Source organism: Onychomys torridus, chromosome 16, assembly GCF_903995425.1.
Source record: "Onychomys torridus chromosome 16, mOncTor1.1, whole genome shotgun sequence".
NCBI classification, from domain to species: Eukaryota; Metazoa; Chordata; class Mammalia; order Rodentia; family Cricetidae; genus Onychomys; species Onychomys torridus.
The window spans coordinates 14,888,356-14,905,750 of NC_050458.1; the positions used below are offsets into that span (position 1 = coordinate 14,888,356).

The following is a 17,395-nucleotide window of genomic DNA, read 5'->3' on the forward strand; positions in this document are numbered from 1 at the left end:
TAAACATGTAACTATTGCATTTTATGGAAATGTATTCAATATTTTCTCCTACAATGCTATGAAAAGTGAGGCATCTGTTCACTCTGCAGTACCTGCAATTCACTAAAGATAGTGGCTGCTGGAATTTTTTTTTTTTAGTCCTGAAACTGCATTTGACAATCACATTTCAGAAAGGATCAACATCCTGAAATTAAAAAACATATAGTTGGCACATCCATATAAGAAATCAATTATAGATTTGAAATCATTATTGCACATGGGCATTGTAGGTTATAATTTACTTGATATTTCAAAGTATAATGTTTAAGGATAATGATTCTTATAATTAATTTGTTGGGCAAGATTTTGGCACATGCATTGTGCTCCTCACCTATGGATTTTTATACTTGAGACTTTATTTACATACTATTTTCATATTTTTCCCCAGTTTCTTCTTTTTGTGTTGACTTTTGTCTCTACTATAATACAGTTATTTACTCAGTTATCTCTGAGTAAAAATAAAAATGAAAAAATATTTGTGAATATTTGCCTTCATATATATATGAAGTTATGCTGCTTTAGTTTACAGTGTTTCACCAATAACTGTAGATTATATAACAGAATCCCAGTACTAGGCATGAAGATTGTCTCTTTAAAGTTATTGATAAGAGGAGTTTAAGAGACTTGGCTGGGCGGTGGTGGCGCATGCCTTTAATCCCAGCACTCGGGAGGCAGAGCCAGGTGGATCTCTGTGAGTTCCAGGCCAGCCTGGTCTCTAAAGCGAGTTCCAGGAAAGGTGCAAAGCTACACAGAGAAACCCTGTCTCAAAAAACAAAAAACAAAAAACAAAAGACAGTCAAAACACAAAAAGAATATGGTTTTTGCCCCTGTTTGCATCACAGAGGCTGAAGGCCAGTTCTTATTGCTGAAGACACCAGGTACTTTTCAAAGTACAAGAATTGGAGGATTAGACCTTGAAAGCCTTCTCATTGAGAACTAGCTTTCAGGGTACAAGAAAGCAGGCACTGTACATGCTGCCAAAGGAGGGAAGTAATCAATAGTCCAACCAGCTGTGATGGTTATGAATCAAAACTACAGCCACAATGGCAAAATATCCCTATAGGTGCGACAGTGGTGGTCCTGAAACCTTCTTAGTGGCCAAGTGTTGTTTAATTGGATGCAATGCTCACTCAACACAAAGGAAAATGCCATGGAAATCTAGTCAACTTCCTGTGGCTCAAGAGGTCATAGATTTTGAAGGATAACCTCCACATACCACATTTCTAAATAAGCATCATTCCTAACAGCATCCTAAATTCTTAGCCTTATAAACACAGATAAGTATAGCTCTCATCCCTTATCAAAGGTGTTTCCCTTCATAGAAGATTGAGACCATTACAGAAATCCACAATGAATCAAAATGCACAGAATAACTAGCCATGAGTACACAGCCCAGGTGGATACATCTACAACACAGTTCCTGCACCTAAGGCTCAGTAGACATCATGAAAGAGGAGGAAGGAAGATTGTAAGAGCCAAAGAGATAGCCAGAGTCTGCTGTGAATTCATGTTTCCTAGAAATAGTGGGGAAACCAAATCCAAGATACCTTAACAGTGTGCCTGTCCATATTCTACCTAAACACTGACAATACTAACAGACATGTTATCATGGAAGGGTTATTTCATGGGCCCCCATCCCCAGACAAAGAACTATAGCCATTTAAGGAATGCTGAGAGTGTAAGATGAAGACTTCTCCAGAGATAACACCCTTCATTAGTTATCTAATTCTAAGTGGTCTGCCCTGAAATCATAGGCATATAAGCATCTCTCAACAGACTCAGTAGGTTGTCTTTATATATTTATACATATATTCATATATGTAACAAAGAAAAAGAGGGCAGGGATTTGAAAGGGAGCTATATATATGAAGGAGGATTCTGGGGGAAGTAGAAGAGAGAAAATTATATAAAGATATTTAACTGAAGCCAGGCAAATGTGGTGCATACCTTTAATCCCAGCACTCGGGAGGCAGAGACGGGGAGATCTCTGTGAGTTCAAGGCTAGCCTGGTCTACAGAGAGAGATCCAGGACAGGTACCAAAACTACACAGAGAAATCCTATCTAGAAAAAAAAAAAAAGCTATTTAATTGAATTAAAAAAATCAGTAAGTTGTCTAATCAAAGAGTTTTAGTGTTGAAAGAGTCTTTTTTTAATGTAAAGTCTGGCAGCTGATTACCCAGCTTCTATTAAATTACTTGGTTATGATCACTGACCATGGTATGTTACAGTCCACTTTAAGAGAGGAAAGGAATTATATTTTATCGAAAGTATAATTTTATTTGCAAGAGGAATATGTAGTGATGATAGACAGAGGAACACAGAATAAAATACGGTTTCCAGTCAAAGTTGTAAATATTGATAGGAAAAAGGAAAATCCAGGAAGAGCTGAAGCCCAAGCACTGGTCAAACTAAGGACAGCAGTAAAGGGCATTGTGGGAACAGAAAAGTTGTCAAACATTGATTTCATTCTTCCAAGAACACTGAACAAAGTAAGTGCTGGTTTTGTAGCATAGCTTCTTCCAGCTGCTTACTCACTGGGAATATAAGAGCACATCCCACAATTTTTCTTCTTTCCTCAATCTTACATCACCCACCCGTCCTTACCCTCACTTTATTTATTATTAGTTGTGAGTCTGCTCCTTTCACTTCATGACCCTGCTACTGTGGTCTCCCTTCATTTGCTTGTTGACCACATTCACTGAGTCCACGATATTTGAGGTTGGCCCCAGGCATGGCCTCCAGTGGAGAGGAGAACAGGATCTTAACTGCACTCTATAAAGTCTTTTCCTCCCATTCCTGCCAATATTTTCTCCTTTGAAGTTAAAAATGCTAGTGGGAGATCAAGGCTCCCTGAGTCGCCTATCACACAGAGAACGAATCAGGAAGCACAGAGCCAAAGAGATCTGCAACTTCAGCTCAGTATTTTTATGCAGCTCCTTGAGTGTGTGAAGGAGTGGGTGTCTAATTCTTGTGCCCATTCTTGGGACTCTTTTCCTTCTTTTGAGTTACCTTGTCCAGACATGATGATTTTTGATTTATCTTACTATATTATTTTAAAGCCAGTTCATTTCTTATGAGAGATGGAAAGGAAGTGTATCCAGTGGAAGGGTTATGAGCTGGGATGGATAGAGAGAGGAGAAATTGTAAACAGGGTATATTGTATGAGAAAACAATATATTTTCAATAAAAGGGGGGAAAAGGTGAAAAAATGCTAACAGTGTCTTGTGTATCATTCCAAAGATATTCTGTGCTGTTTGTGGTAAAGGTTAGCATGAGTATTGAAAGATACTTTGAGAGGAAAAGTTTTCAATTCTTGGTACACTGTAACAAGAAACACTGACTACTTACACCTGAAGAACAGTCCTTGGGTCTCCAACTTCACCCCCATCACCAATAGTCAAGGTGTCATAGCCAATCTCCAGATCAAATTCTTCAAAATTTATCTGGATAACCTAGTAATAAATAAAAAGAAACACTTTAAGTATACTACATTATGTAATAAAAACCAAAAAGGTAAGCAATGGCAGAAGATTTTTCAAAATGATATGAGACTATCTATGAATATAACAGTGTAAGAGCAGATATCAGCAGTAGCTAAAACTCAGTTACCATATCACCACTCTGTTTTCACTTCCTGTCTCTTAACTTCTGTATTAAATTTTCAATGAAATGGCAAGGTTTCTGTTTATAGAACACTCTTTCTTGATTTAAGCATGATTAATGCAAGTCCACTTTGGGAAGCCTTTATAAAAAGTGCATGTGGGAGAGGGTGGTTTTCCACACATTTTCACAAAGTTTCTATAAACTTAGCAGAAGAAAAAAGTATGCTATTTTCCTTGACTAGTAAAGCTTAAAAGTGTTTCAGCCAAATTTGAATGTCAGTGAGTAGATTTAATGTTAGAGGTTTATTTTTATGTTTACTTTACTAGCAGAGTCCTTCAAATATAGTAAAACACGTTCTTAAAACTGGAGACATATGATTTGAGAGACACATGAGAATACAGCAGATAATTTGGAATTGGTTTTTACAAAAGCATTTTTTTGTACAATGTTTTTATATGCATTTCAAAATAAAAATACAGTTATACTGAAATTAAGCATTTAACATACCATTTTGAAACAAAGAATTCTGTGCATAAAACATTGTATAAATGAGATCCTAAATACAACTATGCCTTCAGCAAAGAATAATGTATAATATGTTAATAATATCACTCCATAAGGGAATAATTGTCAGAGCTCTCTAATATTTTTAGAGAAGACTGAAGAAAATATTTCTTTAGCAATAGTCACAACTGTCTGTTATTTTTAGAAGTAAATGTATAAAAATTAAAATCTGTCTCTTGGCTATTTTTGGCTCTATGTCAAACCAATCTTCGCTTATGATTTTTAGTTTTGAACAATGTATTATGTTGGCATTAACTAAAGCTAGCTTTTCAAATTCAAAACAGCATATAAAATTTACTAAAATGTACATAGTTTACATAGTCACATTATTTATTTATTTATTTATTTTTGCTCAAAGTTAAAGCATTTATTTATTTATTTATTTTGCCTATCAAGAATAAGTGATTTGAATGATGATGTCAGCTATAGGTTCAGATATTAGAATTTTGGTGCCCAGTTGGTGATGCTGTTTGGATAGGTTAAGAGGTGTTGGGTTGCCAGAGGATGTTATAGGGTTGGCTATTTACAATAAAAGTCATTCTTGTTTGTTGGCTGTTCAGGCTTTGCTCAACCCATAACCAACATCAGTGTCTTAAATCGACAGTTCACTCTCTCAAACTGCTAGTCCTGGTTTACGAGTGCCCATTACCTTGATGTTTATCAATTGCATTGTAAAGTGGATAAAATCTCTTTCAGTGAGTTTTTGTATTGTTTGAAACATGGAAACGTTTTGATATTTTCTGCAAACTTCACTATTTTGCAAAAGTGACTTTTATGAAAAACTGTGAAGGAAGTATTCGGAAGAATGTTCAGCCCTAAGAATACAGGCACCTTGTTTATGGTAGGAAATATAATTTCTTCGACATTACTGAGGGCTATGTCAGCAATTAGGTCCCATCATATAGGAACCCTGAAAGGATCATGTAGAGTCAAAGCTAAAACAAAACTGTATATTGAATATAAGCAGTAACTCGGAAGCTGTCTTCCCCACTCTCCAGTGCTCGCTACTCTTGGCTTTTGTTGTCTTACTTATGTTTCTCAAATATGTCAACAGTCATTTACTTGACCACAAAGAGATTGAAAAACACAAAGAGGACACACACACACACACACACACACACACACACAATCACCTCTACAAGTCTTTGAGGAATTCAACAGTGTCAGGTTGCTCCTTCAACTCAAACTAATTAGCAATTCATGTTTATTATTGCCTTTTACTGAGCCAAGATTGGACAATGTTGAAAGCTTAGCATTACTGTGTCTGATTTTAGTTTATAGACTGCTAAACACAAGAAGGCCGGGATTTTCAAAGTTATTCTTTTCTGGATTGCCCTATTAGCTTTTTATTTTCTGAATGTTTATCTACTGTAATCTTGTCCCAAAAAGCTGCACACAATTAAGTTTATGAGTCACACTGAAGGTTTTTGGCTCTGAATGATTCCAGACTGCATGAAACAAGAAGATCACTTTCTCAGTCAGTGAAGTAGCCCACAGATACCTTAAAGCAAACAATTACTACATATACTTTATATATAATCACTTTTCTATAACCAGGTCCTGGGTTACCACCAGGGAACAATTCTGTTATCCTCAGGAGGGAAAGCATGGTCAGAAAAAGGCATTTAAAAGGAAGATAAAATACCACAAAAGTGTCTGAAACAACAATTTGTTTGGTGTAAACTCTGAACCATCTTATCATGTCTAGGGACATTAGTTGGGATGACTTCCAGGGGGTTTTGAAGATCTTTATAAGTTCTAGTATTTGGTAGTGTTTACTTTGGCTGCTTGGGAAACTCAACATGTATAGTAATATTGAACAGGCATCATGTTCTCATAAACCTTTGCACAAATAACACGTTCATTTAAAATAAAAAATGCTTAAGAATTACTTTATATTTATTAATAGCTTTAATATTTTTATATTATATTAATATATTTGTTAATCATTACCAAAATCTGTTTAATATATTGGGGTCCATGTTCTTCTTCATGCTTTTCTTTCTCATTTTCTTTGTTGTTTGAGAAACATCTACCGAGGTTTCCTTTTGTAGATCTATCAGTGATAAACTAACATTCTGTTATCTAGAAAATTTCTTATTTTACTTTTATTCTTGCCGAACCATATTTCCAGTTACACATTTTAATTAACATTTATTTCACAAATAATATTCCTCTATTGCCACTTAACTTTCAATGGTACTATAATAAATCCAATGACGGTATTAATATCTGCTTTTAAATGTTTTGCTTTTTCTTTGGCTATTTTCAGATGTTCTCTTTTTTTCTCTGGTATATTTGTTCATTTTGAGTTATTCTAGATGAGATCAAGTGTGTTCAGCAAGGTGTGGCCATAGACAACCATTATAAATAACTTATTCTTGATAAATTTTATTTTCAGTGATAAATTTTATCTTTTAATTTTTATTGTATATACAGAAGCCACAAAGCAGGATGGGCTGATATACATTTATATAACCAAGTGACTCCTTCAGTGACAGAGTGCTGGATGGCGTGGAACTCACTTGGTAGACCAGGCTGACCTCAAACTCAGAGCTCTGCCAGTTTCTTCCCCTTGAGAGTACTGCCATCTAATGTTGTTTTTTCAATATAGTGTATATAAGCACTTACACATTCTATTTGTAATAAATTACTTTCTGTATCCTTTTATGTATTTGTGACTTTCGTTAACATTTGGAAAATCAATCATCTTTTTATACTTTCTCCTGCATCCCTCTAGAACGCAAAGCTGATTTTTGTTTTCTATGTCTCTTAAACCACCTTATGTAATTTCCATTCATTTACTTTCATGTTATAATTGCATATTTTCTTGAGTTATATCTTTGGTTCATTAATTCCTTCTTTATTAGTATATTCACTGAATTATTTAAATTCAAATATGCTCTTGTTTTTTTACTGGCCACAGGAGGTATGGACTCCAATGTTAAACTAGCACATGGAGCCAAATGTAAATCCAAGGGTTCCATGTCTGCCAGTAATACTGAAATTATAAGTATTGAATTTGATAGTGCTGGAGCTTATTTCTTAGCAGCTTCAAATTATTTTGTAAGCCAAATCTAGATTGTCAATGATTACTAACTATATCACAAACTCTATAATACATGGAAGGATACTTTCTGTCAAAGTTATTAGGGAAAATTCATGGATGGTCTCAGGAAGTCATAACAGGGCCCTCAAACTCTGGAATCAATTCAGTGAAGTCTGCATGAAGGCAGTGCTCAGGATCCAGCTTTAACAACATTGTCATTTCCCAGCAAAGAGTAACTTGCGACTATTTTGGCAAGGGCATTTGTTTGTAGGACATTTGATTAGAGATTATGATTAAAGATATATATGGTGCTATTGGGGATGGTCACTGCTCTGGACTTAAACTCAGAGAGGACTGAGGTCATGAACTGCTCCCTTGATGATTTACTGAGTGTCATTGGTATCTCAACAAGTTCTGTCAATAAGGCAGACATTCAGTATATCTAGATCCAAATGCAGTTCTGACTAGAACAGAGTTGTCTTAAGCCCCAAGGACAGTTATGTGCCATCATGATCAGCTGAGAGGTCTCCTTTTGTACTGAATATGCTCGAAAAAAAGGAGTAGAATGTTCTTTCAAAACAAGCACCTTCATCAAAGTGGTGGCATCAGATGTTGTGTCTGGTTGCTGTTGGTTGTATCTGACTTGGATGTCAACAATATGGACAAAGAAAGGAAAGCTATACTCTGCGAATAGCCTTAATGGACCCTCTCAGGAGCAGCCTTGTCTTGGAGAATGATGTGTACTTCAAGAGAAGAGCTGTGGCCAAGTGGTGCCATATCTGCATGAAAATTCTGATTTGAGATCTCTAATTGTCTTGATTCTCAAGTCTCCCATAGATGCTTTGATTCTTGCCTCCATCCAGGTGGAAAAGGTTTCTGATCCTCCATACCTTAACATGGAGTGCAGGGTCACTGCTGGATCTCCTAACTGGATAGCCCATATATTAGTACTGTATTAGTTCCCAGGGTTCTCCTCCTTCTCCTTCCAATGTCTGTTGTGGCCTGATACACATCTGCTTTATGTAGAGTCACTCATCCAGGCTACTTACTGTAAGTATTGAGTAGTGGAAACCAAATTCATGACTTGTCTGACATGAAAGATAGCCTGGGCTGTTGCTGAAACTTCTCTCTTCTCAGCATTCCCAGCTTTCTTCCACCCAGTGTATCTCTGTAACTATTTCTTTTAACACTTTTTTTTTTTTTTGAGAGGAAAGGGCATATACCAACTTTTCCCTGTTAGGTAGATTTGATTCATAATTGAGAAACAGATTTTCTTTATGCATCACTGAACATGCCCAACAGATGGGTGAGTACCACTCTGTGCTAGTGACAGGATTTGAGACCTCAGGTAGATTTCTCTGGAGTATGAGTGGTGTGTCCACTGACAGTTAAGGACGTGAGTACTAGAGCGAGGAGAAAGGGATAAGTCAACTTCTTGTCTGTTTTCTTCCTTTTCTGTAAGTCACCGATTGGATTGGTGCTTGAAAGCTTGTGTTTTAAGACATTGAAATCTGTAGGCCATGGCACATTTTTATTACTTAATTAACTAATTGATTTTTATATGAAGCCCAACAAAAATTTAAAATATAAAATGAATAAACATCTCACATTTTTTCAATAGACACAAAATAAACATTCTATTTCAAAATGAAAAAATTGGAGCATAGCAAGAAATATTTGGACCAAAATAAGAACAAAAGGCAGCATGGTAAGACAAATCTAGAAGCTTCATGTCTACCATGTAGGACTCATTCAGTAATCAACTGGGAGCTAAAGCATCTAGGAAGCCTCATTCTCATAGCTCTACCACTTGTAGATTGCACATTCTCTTTCTTGTCCCAACATCACTTCATGTCTGCAGGTAACTTTGGCAGATAATCCTCAGTCTTTACAGTTTCAAAATTTTGATGTTTCCATCGTAACCAAGGTATCTTCATTATGTGGAGTGTCCAAGGGTTGAGGTTTTGCCCAATGTATCTATTGCATTGTCTCAGTGTAGCTCATCAAGTTTCTCTTCAGTGTCCCTGAACACTTTAACAATTAAAGTTGTGTTCTCAACATAAATCAGTGTGCATTCTTATCTTGAATTTGCCTCTGTGAAACATCTTTGCCCACTACCTTTAAATTCACTTTCAGTTCAACTGTTTGTATCAGGGCAAAATGAAACTGGGTTCCTAGACAAAACAGTGCAAATGGCTCATATACCAGTTTCTGCTAAAGTTCTTTGTTCCATTCTGAAACATCATGAGATAGAGCCCACTGTTCACATTGCTTCAGAATCCTCATCCTCCAAGCTCCCATTAGGAGAGTCAGCTATGTTTAGCTTCCAGTATGGTAATGTTTATGAAATACATAGTACTAAACTATTCCTTATTCCAATAAAAAGAGATGTTAAAATGAGATCCACAAGAACTGAGACATTACCTCACACCTGTTAGATATCACAAAGAAAAGATAAGGACCAGAGAGATGATGGCTCAGCAGTTGACAACACTGGCCATCAATTCTGGTGACTTCAGTTCCATAGCAGGGGCTCCATGGTGGAAGTTGGTGAGGTTGTTTCTTTACCTCATTATGTGAGATGTGTTTCAGAGACATGGTACATGCACACACACACACACACACACACACACACACACACACACACACACACATACATACATACATGATTTTCATCATTCCAGGAGACAAGGCCTAAGTTTTTAATTCTGAATTCCATAAAGTTATTGTAATGAACTGCCAAGATAAAACAGACTTATTTCTCATTTCATCCATAGATTTACGTCAACTAACTTTTCTTTCAAAGTATCTGTGTTATACATTATGTATATATATGGATATGCCTTTTATGTATACTTCCATGGTATTGTAGATTAGATTTCCTTTGGTTTCTAGTGAACCATATATGGAGAAATGTATTTCTGTTCTTCAGCACTAGTGCCTCTCAGAATACTTCATTAGCAATTCTATCCAAAGCAAAGATGCTATTTACTCCATTCAGTTTAACAATAATAGATTGAATGGTGAATTGCAATCAAAATTAGAAATTGTTTCATATCACCCGGCTTAAAAAGACTAATAGGTTAGTATATAAAATTAGTTTTTTATAAATTACTGACTGATAGATAGGTTGCTCTATACCAAATTATTGATGTTTGTGACTATAGGTTCATTCCTGTCCTGAAAAATTTGGGTGCATGTTAATGGAAGCCTTTCCAAAATTGTATCTGAGATTCTTGGATGAATGCATCCAATATGGAGAACATTATCTCTAAAAAAAAAACAAAACTAAGCAAAAAATTGATTTCAGATTAATCTTACAATTTCAGAGAGGTGATGAATTAACTGCTGGACCCACAGTGAAGGTTTGAACATTTCTAATTCTTGAACACATTCAGTGATATACAATGGACAATAAACTAGAATACTCAGATTGAATTTGCGCAGCATTCATTTTGAGTTGATTCATTCTTGCCCAGTTTTCACATCACCTCTAGAGTACTTCCATGAAAACATCATCCTTCTTAGGGACTCTCCTATATTAGGAATGTGGCTACAAAGCCATTTTCTGCCAATTTAGCTCTATATAATGTAGAAACAACATGAAAATTAATATACAAATAAGTAATGGTCATTAGCATGATACAAATGCAATTTCTTTGTATTTATTTTCTAGTAAAAGGAAATATTCAGTATTAACATTGGAGGGTTATTGTATATTAGCATAAAAAGAATGCCCTGCTATTTATGAAATTTCTTAACCATTTAATGGAGAGGAGATGAGATCTCTTCACTTACCTCATTGAGTTGATGAATAGAAACTTGACATTTGAAATTATGTTTAAATTACTTAGATAATTTATAACTGTCTTGATTTTCTAAACTAAATAAGCCATTCTTGATTTCCATTGCAGAATGTTAGTTCTAACTGGTTCATTTTCTGCTGCTTATTGATGCTTTATGAATGCTTTGGAAAAGAATTTGTGACAATTGCATTTTATGAAGTCATGTAGGGTTGCTATTAATATCTGCTACCTTCCAAATTTATCAAGGCAATTGTTGTACTTTTACAGAAGCCAGTCCTCATCAACATTTTTCAGCAAAAGATGATGGCTTTCTTTGGCCAATGACCATGTAGAATTTTAGTTGTCTGATTGAGTGAAAATCATATGTGTGTGTGTGTGTGTGTGTGTGTGTGTGTGTGTGTGTGTGTGTATGTGGAGGCCAGAGGTCAACTTCATCAGATGTTTCCTTTGGTGGCTTTTCATCTTATTTTTGAGATAAGCTCCCGACCAGAGTCTGATACTCACTAATTTGGTTAGACTGGCTATTCACCTGGACTTGAAGCCCTTCTTACTTTCTCCTCCCCAGCCATGAGGTTATATGTGTTCACCACTGTGTATGACATGTACACTGGGTCATAGGTGAGAGAATTCAAGTCCTTGTGTTTGTGCCTCAAGCACTCTACTGAGTGTTCAGTATCTCCCATTCCCCAAGTGGACACTGCAGTGGCAGTAGCTTTTCTTGTATTCTATCAAACGTTATGAACAACAACATGGAGACATATGACATATGAAAGATGCCAAAGGTCTCTTAGGACAGCCACCTTGGCCTTGTATATAGTAAAATTCTTAAAGGTTAGATTTTTCTCCATGAATGTACATAGAAAGTGTACTTCACATAGTTTTTTTTTTTTCAAAGTATATGCAGAGGATTGTAAACATGTCTGGACAGGCATTTTTTTTTTAATTTTTTTTTTTAGCCAAAAAGTTTGGTGAGTTTATTAATCCTAAAACTATAGCTAGTAAAAACGTAAGCAGTTGGACAGTTGTTTCACAAACAAAAGGGATGATGGGGATAGGCACTATATTCTGTCATTGATCTTGTTCTTTTTCACTGAAATTCATTCAGTTATGCTGCTTATTGCCCTCTGTGCATCATTCTGCTTCAGAGATTGTTGGTCTCAAACTAAATTCAGTATCATAGCCATGGCATAACCATTCAGGACAATAGTGTCTGTCCTTTTCCATGAGTAAGTGTTTAGAATATTAGAGTCCTGTAAATGACCTGATTTTTGTCAATACAGGGGAAGACTAATATGATAGCAAGGCAGGGTCATAAAAGGATATTTGAGTTTTCAAAGTAAATGTAAAAATTTATTCTATGCTGAACTGTTTTTACCTGATTGTACAGACTAGAGCTATTATAGTATGTAATTTGAATACAGAACCCACATAAAGAAATATATAGCATCAGGAAACAGGTGTTTTACCAGCAGGTTTAGGGTCTATATATCCCTAGAGAGTACTCTATCATAAAGAAATGCCTTGTTACTGAAACACTTACTATAATTTGTCCTATACTTAAATAGAAACTGTTCAAATAAAGATAATAAACACTTAATTTAAGGGAATGCATTTTTCTGTGTAATTTATCTGTGTTTGTTTATATAATAGAGCAAATTTAAGCACAAATGTGCAATTTGCCTAAAGTCAAAATATATTTGCTTGATACTCCATGCTGTTTTTCATTTGGCCAGTCTGTGCTACAAATTTTGAGAGCACTGTGCCTCTCCAACCCCTCTTTCCTAATAAACTACATTAGGGGCCAGAGAAATGCAAGTGCACACACACATACACACGTACACACAGATACACACTGAATCTTTAAAAAATACAATTTATTTTTTATGTCAGGTATATGTCTTCTAACTTTAATGGAGAAATTCTGAAATGCAAATTGACATAAGCTATTTACCTTCTATGTAACATCTAGATTTTTATTCAACCTGAAAGCAGATCAACTTTCTCACTACTTCTCTAGCAGCTGACCCATCTAGGGTACATTTTGTACTTATGTAATTAGTACAGCATTCAAATTAGCCTTTGATAGTGTTTAACTCAACAAATTAATGATGCTTTAACACTAATATCAAGCTATCCTCGTTAATGAGACAGGATAATATAGTGAAGGGCACAAGAAATGCCTGAGGTTAAGTTACATCTCTGTCACTGAATGTTATACAAATTTAGACAATTTTCTGAGACACAGAAAATAGAGTTTATACTTGTTACTTTCTGAATCATGATATTTGACACTGTGAAATAACACACAAGGTAGGTGATAAGCAGGAGACCCTCAGTAAGTGACACCTATGGTTTGGCAAATGAAATTAATCCCCTTCAGGTAGATGCTCACACATGCTCACAATGTATCTTGAGAATGAGGACTTACTTTCAGAGCACAGCAGTGAGATTCCTGGGATGAGTTCTCCCTTGACACTTTCAAAGTATTTCTTTTCCTTTAGTGCTTTTCTCCATTATGTGTGTTCCAAAACAAAAACCAATCACTATAATATCAATAACTTTTTAAATTATTAGTAAAATTAATGGAGAATTTGTACATGCAAATATGAAAATTGTAATTGAGGTATGCAAATCAACTTGCTAGTCAAACTAGTTTTTCGATATACTTTTGAGACTTTGTCATTACAGTCCAATGGAGAAGAGTGAACTTTGATGTGCTGGAGGTAATGTCCACTATACAGAGCTCTGTAACATGGATTGGACAGTTTTCTCTTTTGGAAACACATGAAAACTGCATGCTCCATAGAAAGGGTGAGGGACAAGTTTTCTCAGGAGGAAAATCCCACTCAAAGCAAAGCAAAGAAAAAATGGAAACTAGATGTCTTAGTTAGGTTTCTCTTCCTGTGACAAAACACCATGACCAAAAAATCCTGGGGAAAGGGGCATTTTCACCCAGGGATGTCATTGCAGGTATTGATGCAGAGGACGTGGAGGAGTGGTGCTTATTGGCTTGTTTGCCCACTAATTAGTCATCCTGCTTTCTTATACCATCCAGGACCACATGGCCACTCCACATAGGTCAATCATTAATAAAGAAAATTTCCCAACAATTACCCACAGGACAATCCAGTGGGAGCAATTTCATAATTGAGAATCTCTTTTCAAATGACTCTAGCATGAGTCGAGCCATAAAACTAGCCCGCACACAGGGGAAGTATGTTTCACAGCTTTGCTCTTTATTTGGCCCATTCACCAACAAGCTTAGTCGGGAATTAAGTGGAAACAGGACAGAGGAAAGGACTTTGAAGTTTCATGCTGTGTTACGGACATAGGAATGGAAGGACAGAGTAGACACATTCAAGATGACATTTACTTGATATAAAAGTGGGGGAAAGCTATTTTTTCTCCTTTTTTATTTTATACATATGAAAATGCTGTGGAAAGGCCAATGTAGAAATCTTTGCTTCAAAAGGCCATTTTGTCAAATGTTATTACTGATAAATATCATTCTAATACCATATAAAAATAATGCTAAAAATAATGCTAAAACACATGGAAGTAATTAATAAACATTCTAAATCATTGACTTAAAAAAAAACCTCTGAGGGATATCATACCACCTTTGTGAATTATACTAATACAGAATATAAATGGCTTAAAGTAGGAAGAATGCAGATCTGTTAATCTATTATTTACTTATTTGTTTGGAAGTAATCGTTTTAGAGAGAATAATTTCTATACTCCTGAAATATTATATACTGTATTGCTATATTCAGATATTTTGTTACATAAGATATATCCCAAGGAGCTTGCCTTGACCATTAATAATAAGAAGTGCCAGATCAGGGAATTCTGTAGGTTCATCCATTTTGCTTTTGTATCAGGTTAATAGCTTCAATTCTTACAAGGGCTCATATTTTACTGTCAGAGGAGAGGAAGAGTCCAGGGACAGAGAAAAATATTGATGGGATAATAAAAGCTTTAAACTCCTACTTTACTTCTTAATTTCTGTAGGAGATTGGAACATGAAACAATGACAGACTGGATAAGACACTGCAAGTGCTTCACCGAAGGGACAATGCTATATAAAATCAAAACTGCATCAGATAGTAACTTCACAGCACAAAGTACAACGTGTTGGCACTTTTCTATAATTTATCCATGGTTAGCTCCTGAAGGCTATAATACAAATGTCACAATACACATTAATGATAAACTCAAATTTATGTACTTTCAAATATTACCAAACATGTTCTGTAGATATTATGCTGATCATTGGATGATATGATGAATAATTTTATATAATAAATTGCATACATCTAAAATGACTTGAAACAAAATAGTGTGTAGTCAATAAGCTGAATTGATTAAAAAAGCGACTTCCTCTAGCATTATCCCTTATTAATAATGGAATTATTCTGACTGGATTCTGTGTCATCTACTCATATATATAGGTGTACCCTAGTATCAGTCATCTATGTGTCTGTCTGTCTGTCTATCCATTTATCTGCCTGCATCAATTTTTATCTGTTTTTATTTTTTCTGTTTGTTTCCACTGACTTATCTTTATTATAGTGATCATGTTTTCAAAATAATGACATTGTGACAATCAAAAAGAAATTAGCAATTAATTTTCATAGGTTAATGCATAAAAAGAAAATAATCATACTAAGTTCTTATTTACTATATATACTTTATAAAGAATTATGTTGAAACATACACTTTGATTTATATATTTGATTAAAATACTAGGTTTACATTCTTAATACCTGAAACCTAATTATTGAATAACATATAGAATCAAAAACTAAATGTATATTTAGACCTCCATTATTTCAGACTCCCACATTTGAATTCTACAATATAATATCCAAACTTGTACTGTCTATAATCTCTTAATTATTATTAATAATACAAAAGGAAAATATGTATACACAGCTACACTTCAAAGTCTGTGGAGCTACACAGATGTGGTATATGTAGATGTTGTGTAATTTTATATATGGGGCTTTAATAGCTATGGGTTTTCATATGGGAAAGCAGCCTTGAGCCAATCTCCCATAGATGTTGTGGGACTAAATTATTTATTATCATATAACATTCTAATTTTATCCACTAACATGGCAGTTATGCTATGTAATTCATGAGAACATCAGAGATAATATTTATTTTGTTTTGCTCTCTCTGGATAATCTCATTTTAAATTAGCAACTCATTCATAGTATGTCATTATAGAACTATATATTATCTCCAAATGGTGAAGAACATGTTTTATGACTCCAATGTCTATACATAAATATACATAATATATATTATATATATTATAATTCTGAGACACTTTTGACAAATTTGAATGGATAATCAAGATAGTTCTCTTGAAACTAATTTTAAATTATCCCTTTGAAATGCAATAACTTGAAATTTCAGAGGGATTGATACATAGAATGCTACAGAATAGAAGAACTAATGATGTTAGGGAGAAGATCACATGATGTAGGTGTTACAAAGGCAGGAAAATATTAGAACAATCCTTGTTTTAATTTTTTATTTGCATTGGACAACCAGCATGATGTTTGGATCCAGTGAGGTTTCCACACTGGACAATAGCCACAATTAAACTCTTAGGTCTTTACATACCCATTTCTATAATATCTATCATCTATCTATCTATCTATCTATCTGTCTGTCTTTCATCTATCTATTCACTTATCTTCCTGCATCTATTTTAAAATGAAGAACTGTTGACCTCTGGTTTTATTCCACTTAGGATGTTCTCTTCAAATTGTTACTGTATACTTCTATGTTCTTTTATTGTTCATTTAAAAGTCTAGTAACAAATTTTTTGAAGATAGGAAATCATCTTCTTTCAAAGCATGTTGTGGATTGATATTTTTTGTCCAGGAAAAATGCTGGGCTTGTCAGGTGCAATTTTGAATTTATTATATCATCATTAATAAAATAAAAGACACATGGAATCTTTCATGATAGATGTTGAGTATTGGAGGTCATCACAGATTGAGCATCTAATAGGAGTATATGAAAGCTGTCATAATTGAAAACCTGAACAGTGACCAATAGTATTTCTGTTAGGTGTTATTCCATTCCAGTATTATCTCTTGTATCATACAGTTTAGGTGATTGTGCTGTTAGGCCAAAAGGGGCTGGAAATCAAAGACAATATTCGATACCAATACACAAAATAGCAGTGTACATGTTAAAGATATGTATCCTGTCTGATCTATCTGTGTGAGATAATCATATCTCCCAATTGCAAAGAGATTTAAGAAGTACAAATACTGAGAAAGAAAAATGTTAAAATTTACCTCCCATCCA

General features: G+C 34.8%; 1 protein-coding gene across 3 annotated transcripts in view; it reads right to left on the bottom strand.

Moving 5' to 3' along the window:
- Positions 1-17,395, bottom strand: part of Csmd3 (CUB and Sushi multiple domains 3) — a 1,137,155-nt gene that overhangs the window by 557,626 nt on the left and 562,134 nt on the right. For all 3 annotated transcript variants that reach the window (XM_036207646.1, XM_036207645.1, XM_036207647.1), the window contains one exon: positions 3,389-3,492. In XM_036207646.1, the coding sequence (XP_036063539.1) occupies positions 3,389-3,492 (104 nt within the window). The remainder of the gene's footprint in view (positions 1-3,388; positions 3,493-17,395) is intronic.